At 50.9% G+C, this 15,457-nt stretch overlaps 1 protein-coding gene across 1 annotated transcript in view; it reads left to right on the forward strand.

Annotated features, from left to right (window-relative positions):
* Window positions 1-783: 783 nt before the first annotated feature.
* The window catches only part of LOC104465545 (sodium/potassium/calcium exchanger 3-like), a gene marked incomplete at both ends in the record, with an annotated part of 35,371 nt that continues 20,697 nt past the window's right edge, over window positions 784-15,457 (forward strand). Inside the window, 3 exons of the mRNA XM_010078636.1 lie at window positions 784-892; window positions 4,748-4,824; window positions 10,885-10,959. Coding sequence (XP_010076938.1) covers window positions 784-892; window positions 4,748-4,824; window positions 10,885-10,959 — 261 coding nt within the window. The remainder of the gene's footprint in view (window positions 893-4,747; window positions 4,825-10,884; window positions 10,960-15,457) is intronic.

Below are 15,457 nucleotides of genomic sequence, written 5' to 3' on the forward strand. Positions count from 1 at the left end.
GGCAGGTGGTGAATTTAACGTTATTGCTAACCCTGAAGCAGTCAAAAATCTTTGAGCTTGAGGCTAAAATAATGAAGTTGAGGATGGGGAAAAAAAACCAAAAAGGTAACTAATTGTTTTAAAGCATGTTTTTATTTCCCTGTGTAAAAAGCTGTTGATGTTGGTTCAGGGGTGTTGTCTCGGGTCACACCACAAGCTCTGCTCCGCTAACAGCTTTCCCTCGCGAATGACAACAGTAGAAGTCAAAGAAACCTATCGAGGAAACGGGGGGACAGTTCCCGGTGCGCTTCCCCTGGCTGCAGCTCTTTGCTGTGCGGGGACTTTGGAGCCACGGAACAATCTTTTCGTTACAAGTCTTTGATGGATGTGTTCCCTTCCCCTGGCTCATCAGCTCGCCTGGCGTGGGCAGGGAAAGCCGGCCTTTGCAGCACCCTGCGAGGACGCGCCGAGCTGCCTCGGCGTTCCCCAAGCTCCCTGTTCCCATCGCGGCCGTTGCCGGTGATGTATTTGTTTTCCTGCTGTGAGCTGGCACGCTCCCAGCACCTCGAGCCGGGCACGGGAGCAAACGATCTGTCGTCTGGGTTTGGACCAGAGCTCGCGCCCAGCTGCGGCACAGCCGCGTGTCTCACTGCGTGTGCTTGTCTCTGGGACTTGTAATGACAGCTGAAGTGGCCTCGATGCTGTGAATACCGACAGTGCCTAAATTTTGGGGGTGGGTATCTAGATCCTGGTTTCTACTCTAGCCCACTCATGTAGTTTTTTTCAAGTCATGTGTTTCTCTAGCCTGATCTACCCCGCGATGGGACGTGCAGCCGGCTTCTGAAGAGCTCTTGGGAAGGAAGTCAAGTGGCCGCTGGGCAGAGGCTTGCCCAGGAAAGCTGCACCTCTCCCTGCTGGGCATCTGCGTGCTTGGGGATTGCAGTGCCTAGCTCTGGTGTGAGAGAATTGTGGGGACAGCGAGAGAAAATTAACTGAGGTTTTTAATTTCTGGCCATTTTCTTTGCTGATAATTCATTGCCAAGGCTGAACGTCCTCAGTTCTTGCTGCTTCCATGAAAAGCACAGCAGACTTCCCAAGGGGATTCCTGTCCCTAGAGTAGGAGCACTCACTAGCAATATGAAGACTTATTTAAACATACGTATATATTGCAGCTCTGAGAACTGTTGGATCAATACAGTGTTGGTTTTGATTATTTTTTTTTTAATAATCCTTTTGGAAAGGTGGAAATGTGAAATAGGAGAGGGAAAGGGGTGGCGGGGAAGAAGGATTCTGGACAGGTAACGCTCTCTGCTGCCGTCCTGAGGCATGGTACAGCAGCATCTTCTCTGCACATCTGCCCTTGGCTCAGCGTGTGATCTGCCTGGAGGAGCTCAACTCTGCAGAACAGAGACAAATTTGTATTGTGCTGGCAAATCCTCTGAACAGAGCTGTAATGCGGATTGTTTGGTAAGTCAGCTAAAGCCAAGCTGAACAGGGCTCCAATTCTAATGAATTGCCCACTGATTGAGAATAAAAAGACAATTTATTCCAGCTCATTGTATTATGACTAAAATAACTTTTCCCTATTGAGCCATGGATACAAAATTTTCCTCTGACTCTGGCAGGGGTAGTGCATACTGCGATACCGTCGTGGATGCTCTCATGTGAGCAGCAGCAGCAGCGTCCTCGCCGGGGCTGAGCCGTGGGCTGCGGCGATGCCGATCGCCCCGCTCTCGCCAGGCATGGGCTCCCCGTTCTGCACAGCAGCTCTGTCCGTCTGAACGGCCGAAGCCTTGCTGCAGGTCCTCGGCTAATGCAGAAGAGCACAGCTTTCTGCACCTACTGCTGATCTGCTCCTTTGTGATTCAGTCTCCTTCACACAGCTAATACATCCCTTGCAGATAATTATCTAGTTCCAATTGCTTCCAAATTCCAATACTCCCAATATTTGCTAGTGGTTTTTGCAAGGTGTCAATACACAATTGAACTGCACCTGAAGAAGGCGTTGTGTCGGGGTGCACGCTCCTGTGCTGTTTTCTGAGAACGCGCCTCGCGTTAAATGAGAACTCCCACGGAGCTGTGTGCGTCCGAAGGCTGGAGGTCACACGTCTGCAGTAGGGATGCTGTCAGTGCGGGATGCTGCGAGGAGAGGGGCCTGGGCTCGGCAGCTGGCATTGTACCGAGTGCCCACGCAGAAAATGTCTGTGGAGGTGCTGAGCTGGTGTGAGGATCCTGCCCTTCCACAGTTTGCAGCCCCGATGCCTGCAAAGGCTGCAGGACGAGAGTGGATCCATTAGGCAGAAATCTTTAATTCTTTGAGTTCAGGTTCATTGAAAGGGTGGTTGGTTTTTTTCCTGGTGCAATCAATATAAGCCTGGCAAAATATGCCCCTATTTTCTGTACAAAAGCCAAGCACCCTTTTAAGCAAAATAACAAACTGTGGGAGCTTTTATACTGGTTAAATGGGGCAGCTGCTGTTGGAGTGGTGTTCCAGCAACACCCTTTATTCCTTCTTAGAAAGGAGCTCCTGTGTTTTGCAAAGCTCTCCTCTTATCTGTGCTCATCTGCACCTGATGCGTGTAATGCAAATGCATCAGATTTCAGATCTGCATACATTATTTTATAATTGCACACGTTCAAGTGTAACCCGCTAAAAGCGTTTGTGTTCAGATGATGTCGTAGGGGATACGGTGATGGACACCTTGGATTTTCTCGGAGGAGAAGGTGCGTTTCGTTACAGCGTGGGGTGGGAGCAAGGGGATGAGGTGTTTCTGCTGTGCGCAGACAGGACGGCTGCTGGGATTCCCCACCTCTGCCGGCAGCCACAAGCTTGTGCTATTTTTATGCTGGTTTTTTTCTGTGTGCTTTACCTGAGATGCACTTCAGTCTCCTTGAGCGAGCAGAGACTCTTGATAAAGGGGCTGGATTTTCATCGTTAGGAATTGTCATGCTCCCATCTCCCAGGCAGCTGCGGGGGAGGGAAGCAGATGTATGTGTGTGTGTTAGCAAACTGTTTTGCATATTGCTAAAAACATGCAAAGGGGAACACCCTTTGCAGTGTCTTATCCTGGTGAATGGCCAGCAACATTTCTTACACAAAACTGTGATGAAAACATTTGTTTTCTACACAATGTTTTTTTGCCGAGGGAAGATTAATCCTTTCCAGATATTTTAACTTCATTGTCTTGCATCTTCCATAGTGTTCTGGGGTTTTGTTGTTTTGGTTTTTTCCTTTAACTCCTGTCTCTGTGCTGGTACCTGTCTGGCTAGTTTCTTTAGGTTGCACACCCAAGTCTCTGTTCAAAAGACGGCTTGTGTGCAAAAGGCTGTGTTCCTCCTCGGACACAGCGCTGGGTAGGTCCCTTGCTCACGTTGGTAACGACGTTGGGCTGTAGCTGCCTTTGGCTCGGTTATTGCTCACAGGCAGCAAAGCTCTGAGAGTGGGCTGCATTGTTTTTCCATTTGATCATCTCTGGGATTGCTAATTAAATTCCAGTTGCTGGAGTTTTATCAATGATAATGGTGTGAAAGCCAGGAAAAACACAGCTGGATTTTTACAGCTTGAGGCTGAATGTGCGGAACTGATGGTTGGAAGGAAACCGTTATTTCAGTTGTTACCGAGCAATTCAAACCTGGAATTACAAAGAAGCACTTGGAGTGCAAGAACATCATCTTCACGTTTGCTCTTCAGTTCATAACCAAAAGCCATTCCTGCAACCTAATTGTCAGACTGTCTTTAAGAGCTTTGTAATCCAATTAACACCCAGAACAGTAGTAAAGCATTTGAGTAAATGAAAGTAATTTGTCTTTAAATGACTCGCAACACCGTATCTGCAACAGAGGCTATGGGACTGCCTGGCGTGCTCTTTTCCACTCTTGTGCTGATTGCTTGGCTTTGGAAGAGAATCACTAATCTAACAAAAATACATTGCTCTTGATGAAGACACATTGAACAAACTAAATTGCCGAGCGGTTTTCTCGGGCAGCTGGGTGGCATGGTGGGCCATCGTCTGTCCCAGATGCCTGTTGGTGTGTCATCTCCAGGACTTTGACTGTTGGGCTTACACCAGGTGACAAAGCCAAGGTGAACTGCAAACCTTCTCTGGGCGTCAGCTCGTTACTCTGGAGCTGGTGCTTCTCGCTGCTCTACAGAGCCAGCGGGTGAAAGCATGACTGCTTGGGCACCGGTGGCCATGGCTCTGCTGCCACCGCCTCTCCCTGCGGGTTCCACAGTGTCCCTTTCTTCTCTCCTGATTGTTTAGAAAACTGCCCAAGTTAGGAAGGCGACATGACGGCCACCGAGCCCAGCGTCCTGCCTCTGGAAGGGGCTGGTGGGGGATGCGCTGGGAGAAGTGCACGCAGTGGAGCAGGTACAGACCAGTTCTGCTGCGCAGCGCCTCATCTGGGTTGCCTTTTTTTTTTTTTCCTTTCCCCTGCTCTGTATTATCACTATTTGAAATAACTGTGTTTCTGCATGAAGGTACTTCATGGTTTGGTTCCACCAGCAGATGCTGGTTCTGAAGCTGAGTAGCCCACGGAGGCTGGGGAGGCCGAGCACAGCTCCCTCTCCGGGAGCAGGCACGGCTTTGCCTTTCGTTGTGCGGGAAGAGGCTGCTGCTGGGAACACACACGGGCCGTGCCGGGGGATCCTCGGCTACCGTCCTAGAGACGCCGTGGACAGCTTCTCGTTATATTGCTGAACAGCACACGCGGTGGTTTTCAGTAGCCGACTAAACAGCTGAGCTTTCTTTTTGTCCTCTTTTTGCAGCTCTCCATGAATTCCCCAACGACATCTTCACGAACGAGGACCGGAGACATGGAGCCGTGGTCCTGCACGTCCTCTGCGTAAGTGTTGTGGCTTTGCGTTCTTCTCCCATCCATGAGTTTTGAGTTCCCTCTCCCATCGATGAGTGTTGTGGTCTGGCATTCCCTCTCCCATCGATGAGTGTTGTGGTTTGGCGTTCCCTGTCCCATCTGTGTGGACGGGGCTGGGTTCTCACCCCAGGCTGGCGCCTGCTCCTGCCCCGGGCTTCTGCTCCCTGTGGGGGCTGGGAGTGATGTCCGTCGCCACACTGGGTATCACATGCTGCAGTTTTACATAAACCCCTTCTGCAAGACCTGGTGCGGCAGTGAGCGCAGTGCGTGCTGTCGTGTGAATAAACTCCTGCAAGTTACTCTACTCCGGCCAGACGGGCTTTGTTGTGGTCCCCATCCCTCTGCCCCCAGCACCAGGATGCTGCGGGGCTGGCAGGGCGAGGGAGGACGTTCGTGTAATTGCCTTCAGAAAATAGGTGTGGTGTTATCCCCAGAAACCTCCCCCAGAAATCCTTGTGGCACCTCTTGTGATATAGCTGTAGGAGAGAGAAGTTAGAGAGGGTTTTCTGTTTAAAAAGATTATCAACTGGATTAATTTAAAAAAAAAAAGTTTGGGTCTCCAGAATTTCCCCAAGTAGTTCAGTTGATAAAGTGAGTTATTCTTCTGGAATATATTAAAGAGAAGATTGAAACTTCTCATTTGTGAGCTGCAGGGTGTCCTGGATGCTCTGGGGAATTCTGGAGGATGTCAGGCAGGCGGGGGAGTTGCCTGAAAGTTCAGGAATGTGCCAAGAAGACCTACATAGATGCTATTTTAAAGACTTTACTGACATCAGAAATCTGTGCAATTTTGGACTTGCAGTTTTGTGATCTCTGCCCCAAACAGGTCTGTGTAAGTGGTGTGCATGGTTAAGGCCAAAACTAGAGGTACTCAAGGTGAATTTATGGAAATAGCCCGGGTCTGTCTGCCCACCAGTCGCTTGGCATCAGAGGACCTTGTGCTCAGCAGCTGCAGTACTCGCACAGAGGGAAGCGCTGTCCCTCCAAATCCATGCCTTGGCTTTTTGTAGGTAGATGAAGACAATTCTTTTTTAATGTCATCTTAATTTAAGAACTGCCAAGTCGGTACTTCTTGGGGGGAAGAGGAGTTCTTAAGTAATACCTGCTTCTAATGAATGTTTAAATGCATTTCATAATTTTCGGTCCGCTGAAGTGAGCAGTCACTGTTAGCTAGCTGTGTGCAGTGATTCATGATTTCTTTTTAAGTATAAATTAGATTGCATTGCATGTTGTAATGCGAGTGCTGTGTTACCATTTTTTTTCAGCTAAATGGCTGCAATAATCTGTTGGGTAACATCACTGTTGACTTTGTCTGGCAAGCTCAAGGCTCCCAAGTTTCCATGGGAACATTGAACTCTGAGATGTTTTGCAAAGCGAGCACTGGACCTAACAGATTTTTTAGTACCCACAAGAATATTCCCAAAGAATTCAGATAGCCCCCTCCCAAAGCTGTGTCCTGCCGCAGCGGGTGGCCAGAGCCTCTGCAGCTGGTGGAGGGACCTTTGCCCGTGCGTCCGTGGCAGCCGCTGCTCTGCTCTCTCCCGACTCCTGGACGCTCGGTGTCGTGACTCCGGGGTCCGTCTCCCGGCCGCAGGCAGCATGTCGCGGAGCCCGTCTGCGGGTTCGCACCATCCCGGCCGGAGCGGGCTTGCGTCCTGGGCGCTGGTGGTCTGTTTTCCCGGAAGCCCGTGCTCTCGCTCCGTGTTTGGGCAGAAAAAGGTCGCTGCTGGTCAGCTGTTAGTGCAGGGAGCTCTGTTAGCTGCCCTTCGTCTGTACGGAAAGTGTGAAAACGTCGTAATGTAGTCTGGAAAAATGCTGATAGGCTCTTGTAACTACACGGTGGGTAGCACAAAAGAGTGTTGTGAGAGCTGTTTAGGGGATTAACTGTATGCAGTTAAATTCATCGCTTTACTTGAAAACAACGAGCAGAGTCCTGCACAGCCTCTCTAGGCAGAGGACGATTGTTGCAGCAGCACGTTGCTGCCTTGTAACCTCACTTTTCTCAGATTTTAACACAAAAAATATTTTAATGAAAAATCTCTTGAGTTACAGGAGTTAGTTTATAATGAGACCATTAAAAATACGAGTTGCCACAGTTATCTTTAATCTCCGTGTGATCCATAGCCCTGGATGTGTTTTTCCAGGCTGTTTAAAAGAGATGAGACCGGGACTGTATTCATTATTAGTAACAATGAAATCACACAGCTGACTACATTAACTGTGACTTGGGTTATTTTCCAGTCTAGTTTAAATTAGATTTGGGCTTCGTAATTGCTCTCAAGATAGTTTATTTTTCCACAGGCTTTTTTGTCGGTTGTGGATACGCTGAACATAATTTTAACGTGTATTAAAGTGGGGGTTTGGGGACTGAAATTTGACAATGAACTGTCTGCTTCAGAATAAAAAGGAAAATCCGCTTTTAGTGAGAACTGCGTGTGAGCATCAGTGCCTTTCCACCCCCAGCTGCCCGGCATCCCAAGGGAAGGTCCCGCAGTGTTCCCAGCCTGTGCCCTGCTGCAGCCCCGCGGGTCGGGGGGCAGGAGCCGCGATGGGGAACGCGGTGCCTTCTTCTGGAGCACAGGGACTGCTTCTACCCTGGTGTCAGAGAAGAAACTGGTTCTCAGAGAGAACGGACAGCTGTCAGCATCAGCCCCCTCCCTTCAGCCCGGGCTGGGAGGGGTGTCGTCGTGCTGGGGTGGGAACGCTCTCGTTCTGGTTCTTGCCTCCCAGCAGCAGGTACCAGATGGGATCAGATCAGAGCACGCACAGAAATGCACTTCCTGGGGAAAAAAGGATACAGGCACCTTGTCTTCATTTTTTTGCAGATATGAGGAAGCTGGGCTGTAAAAGGGAGAACAGCAGAGTGGTGTCAGCCGGTCGTTGCCATGCTTCTGGCGTTCACTGACCTCCCTCACACTGTTCCTGCTCATTGCAGTCAAAACTCCTCTCCCACTTTGCCCGTACCTTGTTTCTGAAGGACATCCAGGCAGAGCTGGTTTAACTGGAGCCAGAGAACAGGGGCAGAGGCTGTAGCGGTGTCTGGGCGGGTGCAGGGGATGTCCTCTCGCAGCAGTCCCGAGGCATCTTCTCCCTGTTAACAGGAGTGAAAACACAGAGACCCCAGCGGGTCCCACCGTGGGGCTGCGCAGAGCTGCCTGGCATCAGGGTCCAGTGCTGTTCGCTGCTCAAGGATCAAGCATGCAGCCCGTGATCTGGCAGCTCCCCAGCACCCGAGAGCTTCGTTTTGCAATGCCGGTGCAAAGGGTCCATGCGTGGGGGCCGAGGGCAGCCCCCTGGACCCGGCCGGGTGCTGCACCGAGCGGGTGCAGGGCTGGGGTCTGTCCTCAGCAGTCCCCCCAGCTCCTTGTTTGCCATCCTTCTGTGTAGCCATGGGAACGGGGAGCTCCAGCCAGGCACCAGCCTCCCTTGTGCGAGCCGCTGGGAAAATGTAGGTCGCTCGGGATGCGTCCTGTCTTTATCTATTTCTGCACCGAGTCAAGACCAGCCGCGTCTCGTGTCTGCAGCACTGAGCTGTCTCATCCAGGAATGATTTTCCAGTGCCCTGGACATGCTCACTGTAGCACGGCGTGGTAACCCCAGCACAGTACCCCCGTGGTACCCCGGCACGGTACCCCCATGGTAACCCAGCACAGTACCCCCGTGGTACCCAGCTGCTGTGCGGGTTCCCTGGGCTCCATGGGGTCCTTGGTTGGTGTTTGTTTTGGGTTTTTTTTTTCAGTTTCTCCTTAATCCTGGAGGTTTGGGTGGTTTTGCAGTGCAGTCGGGATTGGGGAAGGCGCTGTGCTTGGTTACGGTGGTTCCAGTGACAGCCTGTGGCTGTGCCCACGTGCCCAGGGCAGGGGTCTGTGGGGGGAGCAGCCGGGGACGGTCACCTCGTCCTCTCCTGGCTCTCTTGGGAAGAGGCAGGGCTGCAGAATTGCTGGCTCCTGTGGCATTCAGGCGTTCTCACGAAAAGCTGCTTGCTTTAGCTCAGTAAAGCAAGTTTTAATCCGAGTATGAAAACTGTCACGGGAAACAAACATGAGAAATTATAATTTCTGTCCTGTGCAACAGAACATGTATTTCGAGTTCGATATTTAATCTCCTTTGATACAGAGGTTGCAATTACTTCTCTGGTGCTTGTTTGTTAGAATCATCATTTTAAAACCACTCCTAATGCAGTCCTTAATCCGGTGTATGTAATCCTTTTATGCAGGGCCATTACATTTTCGTAATTTTTTAATATCCTCCTGGGGAGAATTTTAAGTAGGTTGCCTGTTGAAAGACTTCCATGTCTTCCCTTGGAGCTGGACATGACCAAGTGAGGTTGGGGCTGAGATTTGCATTTTGTGTTCCGCCCGTCGCGTTGTCCCGTTGCCGTCACGCACACGGCGCTCCAGCTCTGCCCCGGCACGCCGCGTCCCCCGCTGCTGCAGTTGTCCCCGACGGCAGTTTTCAGGTGGAACCAGCTGCCAGGACAGGCTCCTCTGTGCGGAGGGAAGAAGCCATGGGGCTCTGTTGGGTTCCCAGGTTAACTTAGGAGGAAGCTGATGCCTCCCGGTCAGCTGCGGGGCATTAAAGCCGGGCTCTTGGCACTCCCCACGTTTGCTGTACGGAGCAGACTGGCTTTGCTGGCTGTCTGCCTTCTTTCCCATGAAGTAGCCTGGGCTGGTGTCTGGGCTCCATCTTTACGAGTCTGACTTGTCATAAAATTAATTTTTTGGGTTGTGTTCCTGCTGGCCCAAGCTCTAAACCTTATTTTGTTTTGTTTAAAAACAAACAAACCAACAACCCCCCACAAAAAGACCCAACCAGGTTTTGAGGAAGTGACGGTTCTTGTCCTCGCGTGCTCCCTTACCAGGGTGGTCGCACTGTTCTGGTTTGTGAACCATGCCATGTCCTTGGCAGATGCTCCTTAGGCTCTGGTTCCTTATCCCGATGGCGCTCCAGCCGGTGAAATAAATCCCGCGGAGACTCCAGCCAAAACCAGAACTGTGACCACAGCGAGGTCATTAGAAATAAACGTGTAAGGCAGTGTGAAATAATACTCTATACAAATATACAAATGAGTGACACACAGTGACACTGCCCCCCCACCCGATGACCAAGGCTCCACCTGTTCCCAGATAACAATCCCGGAGCAGGGAGAGTCCCGAAACCGCACTCACGGAACGGAGAGAACAGTCTGAGCGTCCCAGACCCAGAGCTGACCGGGGTGGGGGGGGGAAAGGCCTTGGGAGAGCGACCACCCGGAGCGAGATGACCCGCAGCCAAAGAGATCTGGAACCAAAAGGGCCGATCTTCCAGAGGGTCCTCACCTCTATCCTGGGCATGACGGGTATGGTATGGTATAGGATAGACTATTGGCCACTCTGGGTCTCAATCCCGACCCTAAGATCAAATCCTGGGCTGGTCACTGGGGCTGTGCTCCCTCCCAGCCCACGTGCGGTCTGTTCAATAATGCAGAAATACAGATTAAATGCTTCTTGCTTGAAATTGAAGAACTCATTCACTGGGTGTCCTTTCGAGTCTTGTGTACCCCCTTGGGTTCCAGTCGTTTGGAAGTTGTTCCTATGAGGAGTTTAGCGAGAATTATCATTGTGATCCCAGGGGACATGGCAGGCACTCCTTTCCCCTTTTTAAGAACACTGGCATTTCAAAAGTTACTCCTCTAGGGCTTGGGTTTTCACAGAATGCAATCATAAAAAGCCTTGCACTGTCAAACATGGGAGAAAAAAAGGAAGGCAAAAATATTTAAGTGTGGCATAGCAATATCCAGAGAATTAAAAAAAAAGTAGTCTTTATGATGATGATAAAACATTGTCAGCTTTTGATAGCTTGTAAGAACTTCTGGATAAATACTTCACAATCTTTCCATTAAATCCCAGAGAGCCCCATGAATTCTTCTTGCAAGAGCATCTCATTTTTTGATAAAGTATACATCAAAACAAACGTACGATGAGTTGGGGTGCTGCAGTGCGTTTCTGCTTGACAGTCTCCACACTCAACATCTTCTCTTCTCTTTTCCAGGCCGTGTATATGTTCTATGCTTTGGCAATCGTCTGCGATGATTTCTTTGTCCCTTCGTTGGAAAAGATTTGCGAAGTAAGTACGAGAAGATGTTACTTAAGCTCATGTGCCGCTTTAGCAGCGGTTTTCCTTGAGAGCCCCAGAAGGTGATGACAGCATGTTTCCTCCTGTCCCGGAGCGTTCCCCACACCGCTGGTGTAGTTGCTCAATGCTGCAGGTGTGCGCTGGCCCCACTCCATGTTCTCGCTCGCAGGAGGCGGGATGGGAGGCTGCCGGTGGGTAAACTTGGCTGGCGCTCTGAAAGCTCGCAGTCGCTTCTCAAATAACGGATCCTGCATGTGCATTGTACCGCTGCTTTAAAATGGAGGCAGTTTATAACAGAGTGAAAAACACGTTCCTTGGAGCAGTGAATCCTAAACTCAGCCCCGTGCCATGGGCTCCACCAGCTGCAGCCTGGGTCTCCAGCTCCTAAGCCCAGCAGAGCTCGTTAGCTTGTCCTGTGCTCTGCCGCTCGCTGCAGAGGAGCTGAGAAACCCTGCGCTTGGGGTGGGATCCAGCCATCGGAGGCTGCGAGAGGGCTGGGACCTTGTTTGCTGCTCATGCAGGGACCAGCACTTGGGTTCTGTTACGGCTGTGGGCACGTCGCTCGGTTCTCCTGGGAGCTGGAAGATGATAGCCTATTATTTCCTGATTTTTGCATGGGAATATTGATCCACGGGGTGTTTCTGTGTTTCATATACATTAACGTGAAAACCTCCCAAGCATCAGGCTGGGAAAGAAAAAATGCGCAAGAGAGTTTAGATGTGTGGGTATCTAAAAAAACCAAACCCAAAGAGCCACCCAGGGGATGGAGGGATGCCAGGCTCTCAGCCAGCTGCCCAAGAGCAGGGTCCTGCCCCTGCGTGTGGTCCTGGCCCCGTGGGACCGGGGGCTGTGCCTGCCTCCTGCTCCCGCTGTCCGTGTCTCTTCGGTTAGAAATGAAGTCTTGTTTTAGGCTCAGGATGTGGCAGATGTGCAGCGTGCTCACTTCCCAGGGCCTTTCGGCATTGCTGGTGCAGTGCCCAGCGCAGGAGCTCACGGGCGGACGGTGCTGCAGGTGCTCCGGCCATGCACGCTGCCATAGCTGCTGCTGCCTCGCCTCTGCGTGTCTGTGCAGATGTCTCTGCAGAAACCCTGGCCCCTACCCCTAGCTGATATAAATTAAAGCCTCTGGCCGTTTACACCGGTAGAAATCACGGATCTTGCACCTAGCCTTCAGAGCCATGAGTCCCATGCCTGGTGCTGTGTCGGTGCAGGTGTAAAGCAGCAGGACAGCTAGGTCAGCTGTAAAAAAGCTCTTGAACACTTCCAGCAATTGCCAGGGACTCTGTCCCTCTTCTGCTAAGGCTGGCATGCTGGAATTCTAGAAGACAAGGAATACATTTTAGCCTAAATCAGCTCGGACAGCTGTGGGGTGAGCACAGACCACATGCCCAAGGTGACTGCGAGCCCCCTCCACTGTCACTCTCGGGCGATGAAAGCTTTGCGTGTAGAAAATGCGGTTTGGTCCTGCCAGTGAGATGTCTCTTTCAGCTGGAGGGGGTGCTGCCTGTCCCCCAGCAGTGTCGCTCGTCGGGGCATGAGCAGAGCCTGGCCCTGGGAGGAGGCGTGGGAGGCGGCAGGAGAAGTCATTTGCACTGACAGCTCTGATAGGAATGGTCTTTAAACTAACCTGACGTTTGTAGTGCAGCACCCTGCCGTACGAGCCTTCTTTGCATCGTCACAGTCCCCCAGCAAATCCCACTGTTCTGGGGTGTGAGCGTTCAGGTAGCTGAAGGGCGGCAGCACAAGGCAGGAGCTTCTGTCCCACGACGCTGCCCCAGGGCTGAGTCTGGGGACAGCCCCTGCGGGGCTCCGGGGTGGGAGCGGAGCTTGGTGTGGGAGCGGGGATGGGGGATGCTGGAGATGTGGATGTGCTGGGTTACTGACCTCCCCAGTCTCCTGCTGGGAATCGTGGGTCTGGGAGGGCAGCTCATGGTCAACGGACCATGCTAACCGTTGGTAACGTTACTGGTGGAAAACTTGGTTATTGTAAAGGAGGCTGGAGAGGTCCCACTCCCCTTTCCTGTTAGCTTTTCTGCAGGGTCTGTGCCTCTTCACCTGCCCCAGAGGTTGGTTATAGAGGTACAAGGGTCAGAATTATGGTGCCACTTGTTCTTATGACAAATTCCCAGATGTGTTTGGGTCTGTATACGCATCTGATGTCACAAATGCGACTTTAACAGTATTGACAAGCCCTGGGTCCTAGAAGGTTACTTTCACTTGACCAGATCTTTACTTTTTGGTTATTTGTTTAGGTAACAACTCCTCATGTGCTTTAATGGTTCTGAACAATTGTGTTACCCAACATCGCCAATAAAATAAGATGATCATAACAAGTTTTATTCAGTTGTGTGTGAAAGAGAAAACTTGGCGATAGAACACTAGATCTAGCATACTTGTATTAAGAAGTTACTGTCCAGAGGAAAGATGCCGTGTCGTTAGAGATTACCAAAATGGGTCATATAAATGGATCAGAATTCTACCGTTCCTATTGCTCGTAACTGATTCTCTCCCCAGAAAGGTTTTTCTCACCCGGCAGGTGCCCTTTGGGGGCATTCAAGTCCTTTTGTTTATGCATTTTATGTATAATTAAGTAGTTAAGTAATTACATGATACATTCCTGTTCCCTGATCCAACTGCTCCTGATTTTATCAGTCCAGAACGTCTTGTCTTCGAAACATCCAGCTCTTGTGGTTTGTCCTTGATGTTAGCACTCAAGAATGTGTGGGAAGAGGCTCAGGTCACTTTGCAAAGGCCTCTGCAGCCGTTGGCAGTATCCACTCTTGCCTATTTCTCTCGGAAAGGGCAGGTTTTGTCACTGCCCCAGGGTGGGAGATGCTACCACCATTGCTCATGGCAACCATGCTCTCCCCATGTGAAGACCCTGTGAGCTGACTCAGGAGGGAGGAGACCGCCTGGGTCCTCCTCATCACCTGATGAGATGAGACCTGTGATGTTTCAAGGGTGTTCTCCTGTTTGTTAACTCACAAAAAATAATCAAGAGGGTGAGGGATGGAGCGGAGAGAGAGCCCTGTGGAGGAGTCACGCCGCGGAAGTTGTGCTGGGTACGGCAGCGGTGCCCTTGGCGCGCAAACGGCCGTCAGTGGTCATGACTTGCTGCCAGCCTAAGGTCTCCCATTGGTAGCCTGACCACCACCTACTGTCGGATCCCGCACAAAAGAATTCAGACCTCCTGCCTGAAGGCTTTTTTGGCCTTGGAGATCGACCAATAGTGATTCTGTGGTTGCTCACGGTTTAGATGCACCAGCTGTAAAATAAATGCCCTTTTTCTGGCTTAGTCTCATCTACTTTGGAAAGCAGTCGTTGAGTTAAACCAACAAGGCATTTGCACTCCCAAATGCGTGTGTTGAGAGGAGAATGTGTTCCAGAACACTTGCTATGGTAGACATTTCCCTTCTGTCTTAGTTCAGATGAACTCACAGTAAAGCTCTGATTTTCATTTGTTGTCTGAAACAGCTTGTCCTCGCCTGTGCCCAGCTCCTCTCTGTTCTTGATGTTACAGTGTTTACACGATGCAGCCAGCGTCCTGTGTCAATTGCAAACATTTGTCTGCAAATACCAGAGCATACATCCCCCCCACATAGCGTGCTGTATTTTCTGCTCCATTGTGTTAACTCAATCATCATACGCATTGCAATAAATTATCTGGGGACTGTCCTTGAGGGAACCTACTGTAGCTTTAAATTAAACCAGCCCCACGGAAAGTCACAGCTGGTTTCCTTGGCCGATGGTCTTTCCTTCCAAGAGACACCATCGAGCTGCAGACCCGACTGTTGTAGATGACTGTCTCTGTATTTCCATAGAGAATCCTGCAGAAGAAGCTGGGCTTTGGGGATCTGCTTCTTCTCCTGTGAAGTTCTTCTACAAGAGTTTTAATCCTATTTGAAATCATTTTCATAAAGCTGTGTTCAGTCAGGTTCCACAAGCTCTTACAGCAGTGCAGCGATGCTGTGGTCTCCTGCTTTAAAAGCATTCCCGGTGAGGGCACATCTTTTTTTTTTTTTCCCTTGTTCCTCGTAACATACGTACTAAAGTTTTTGTTACGTATGTACGGTCAGTGGATAGCGTTACTTTCTCTATGAGCCTAGAGTATCCTTTGTGGGATCTTCAGTCCAGACAAGGTTGGTGGAAGGATTTCTGCAATCTCGTCTCTGTGCAGATGTTCTTTGGTAACGATGAGAAACCCTACACCAAAGGCTTCCTCTGTCCTGCGGGTCTGGGTTCTGCTGGGGAACGTCCCTCTGCCCTTGGCTGTCCTCACTCATGCCACGGCAGCCACCGCCTTGCAGGGGCCAACGGGCATTGTGCCGTGACAGCGCCGCAGCGTGTGACCATGGGGTGGGGGGTGGCTGTTCTCAGCTCCCCGCCAGACGGCGGAAGGTGCAGCGAGGCGCACGGTCTGCGACAGCCTGGCTGTGCTGGCTGAGCAGCGGCTGGCGCAGATGGAGCCGGGGGGGCGGCGGCGACGAAA

This window comes from Pterocles gutturalis, unplaced genomic scaffold (genome assembly GCF_000699245.1).
Source record: "Pterocles gutturalis isolate BGI_N339 unplaced genomic scaffold, ASM69924v1 scaffold10528, whole genome shotgun sequence".
NCBI lineage: Eukaryota > Metazoa > Chordata > Aves > Pterocliformes > Pteroclidae > Pterocles > Pterocles gutturalis.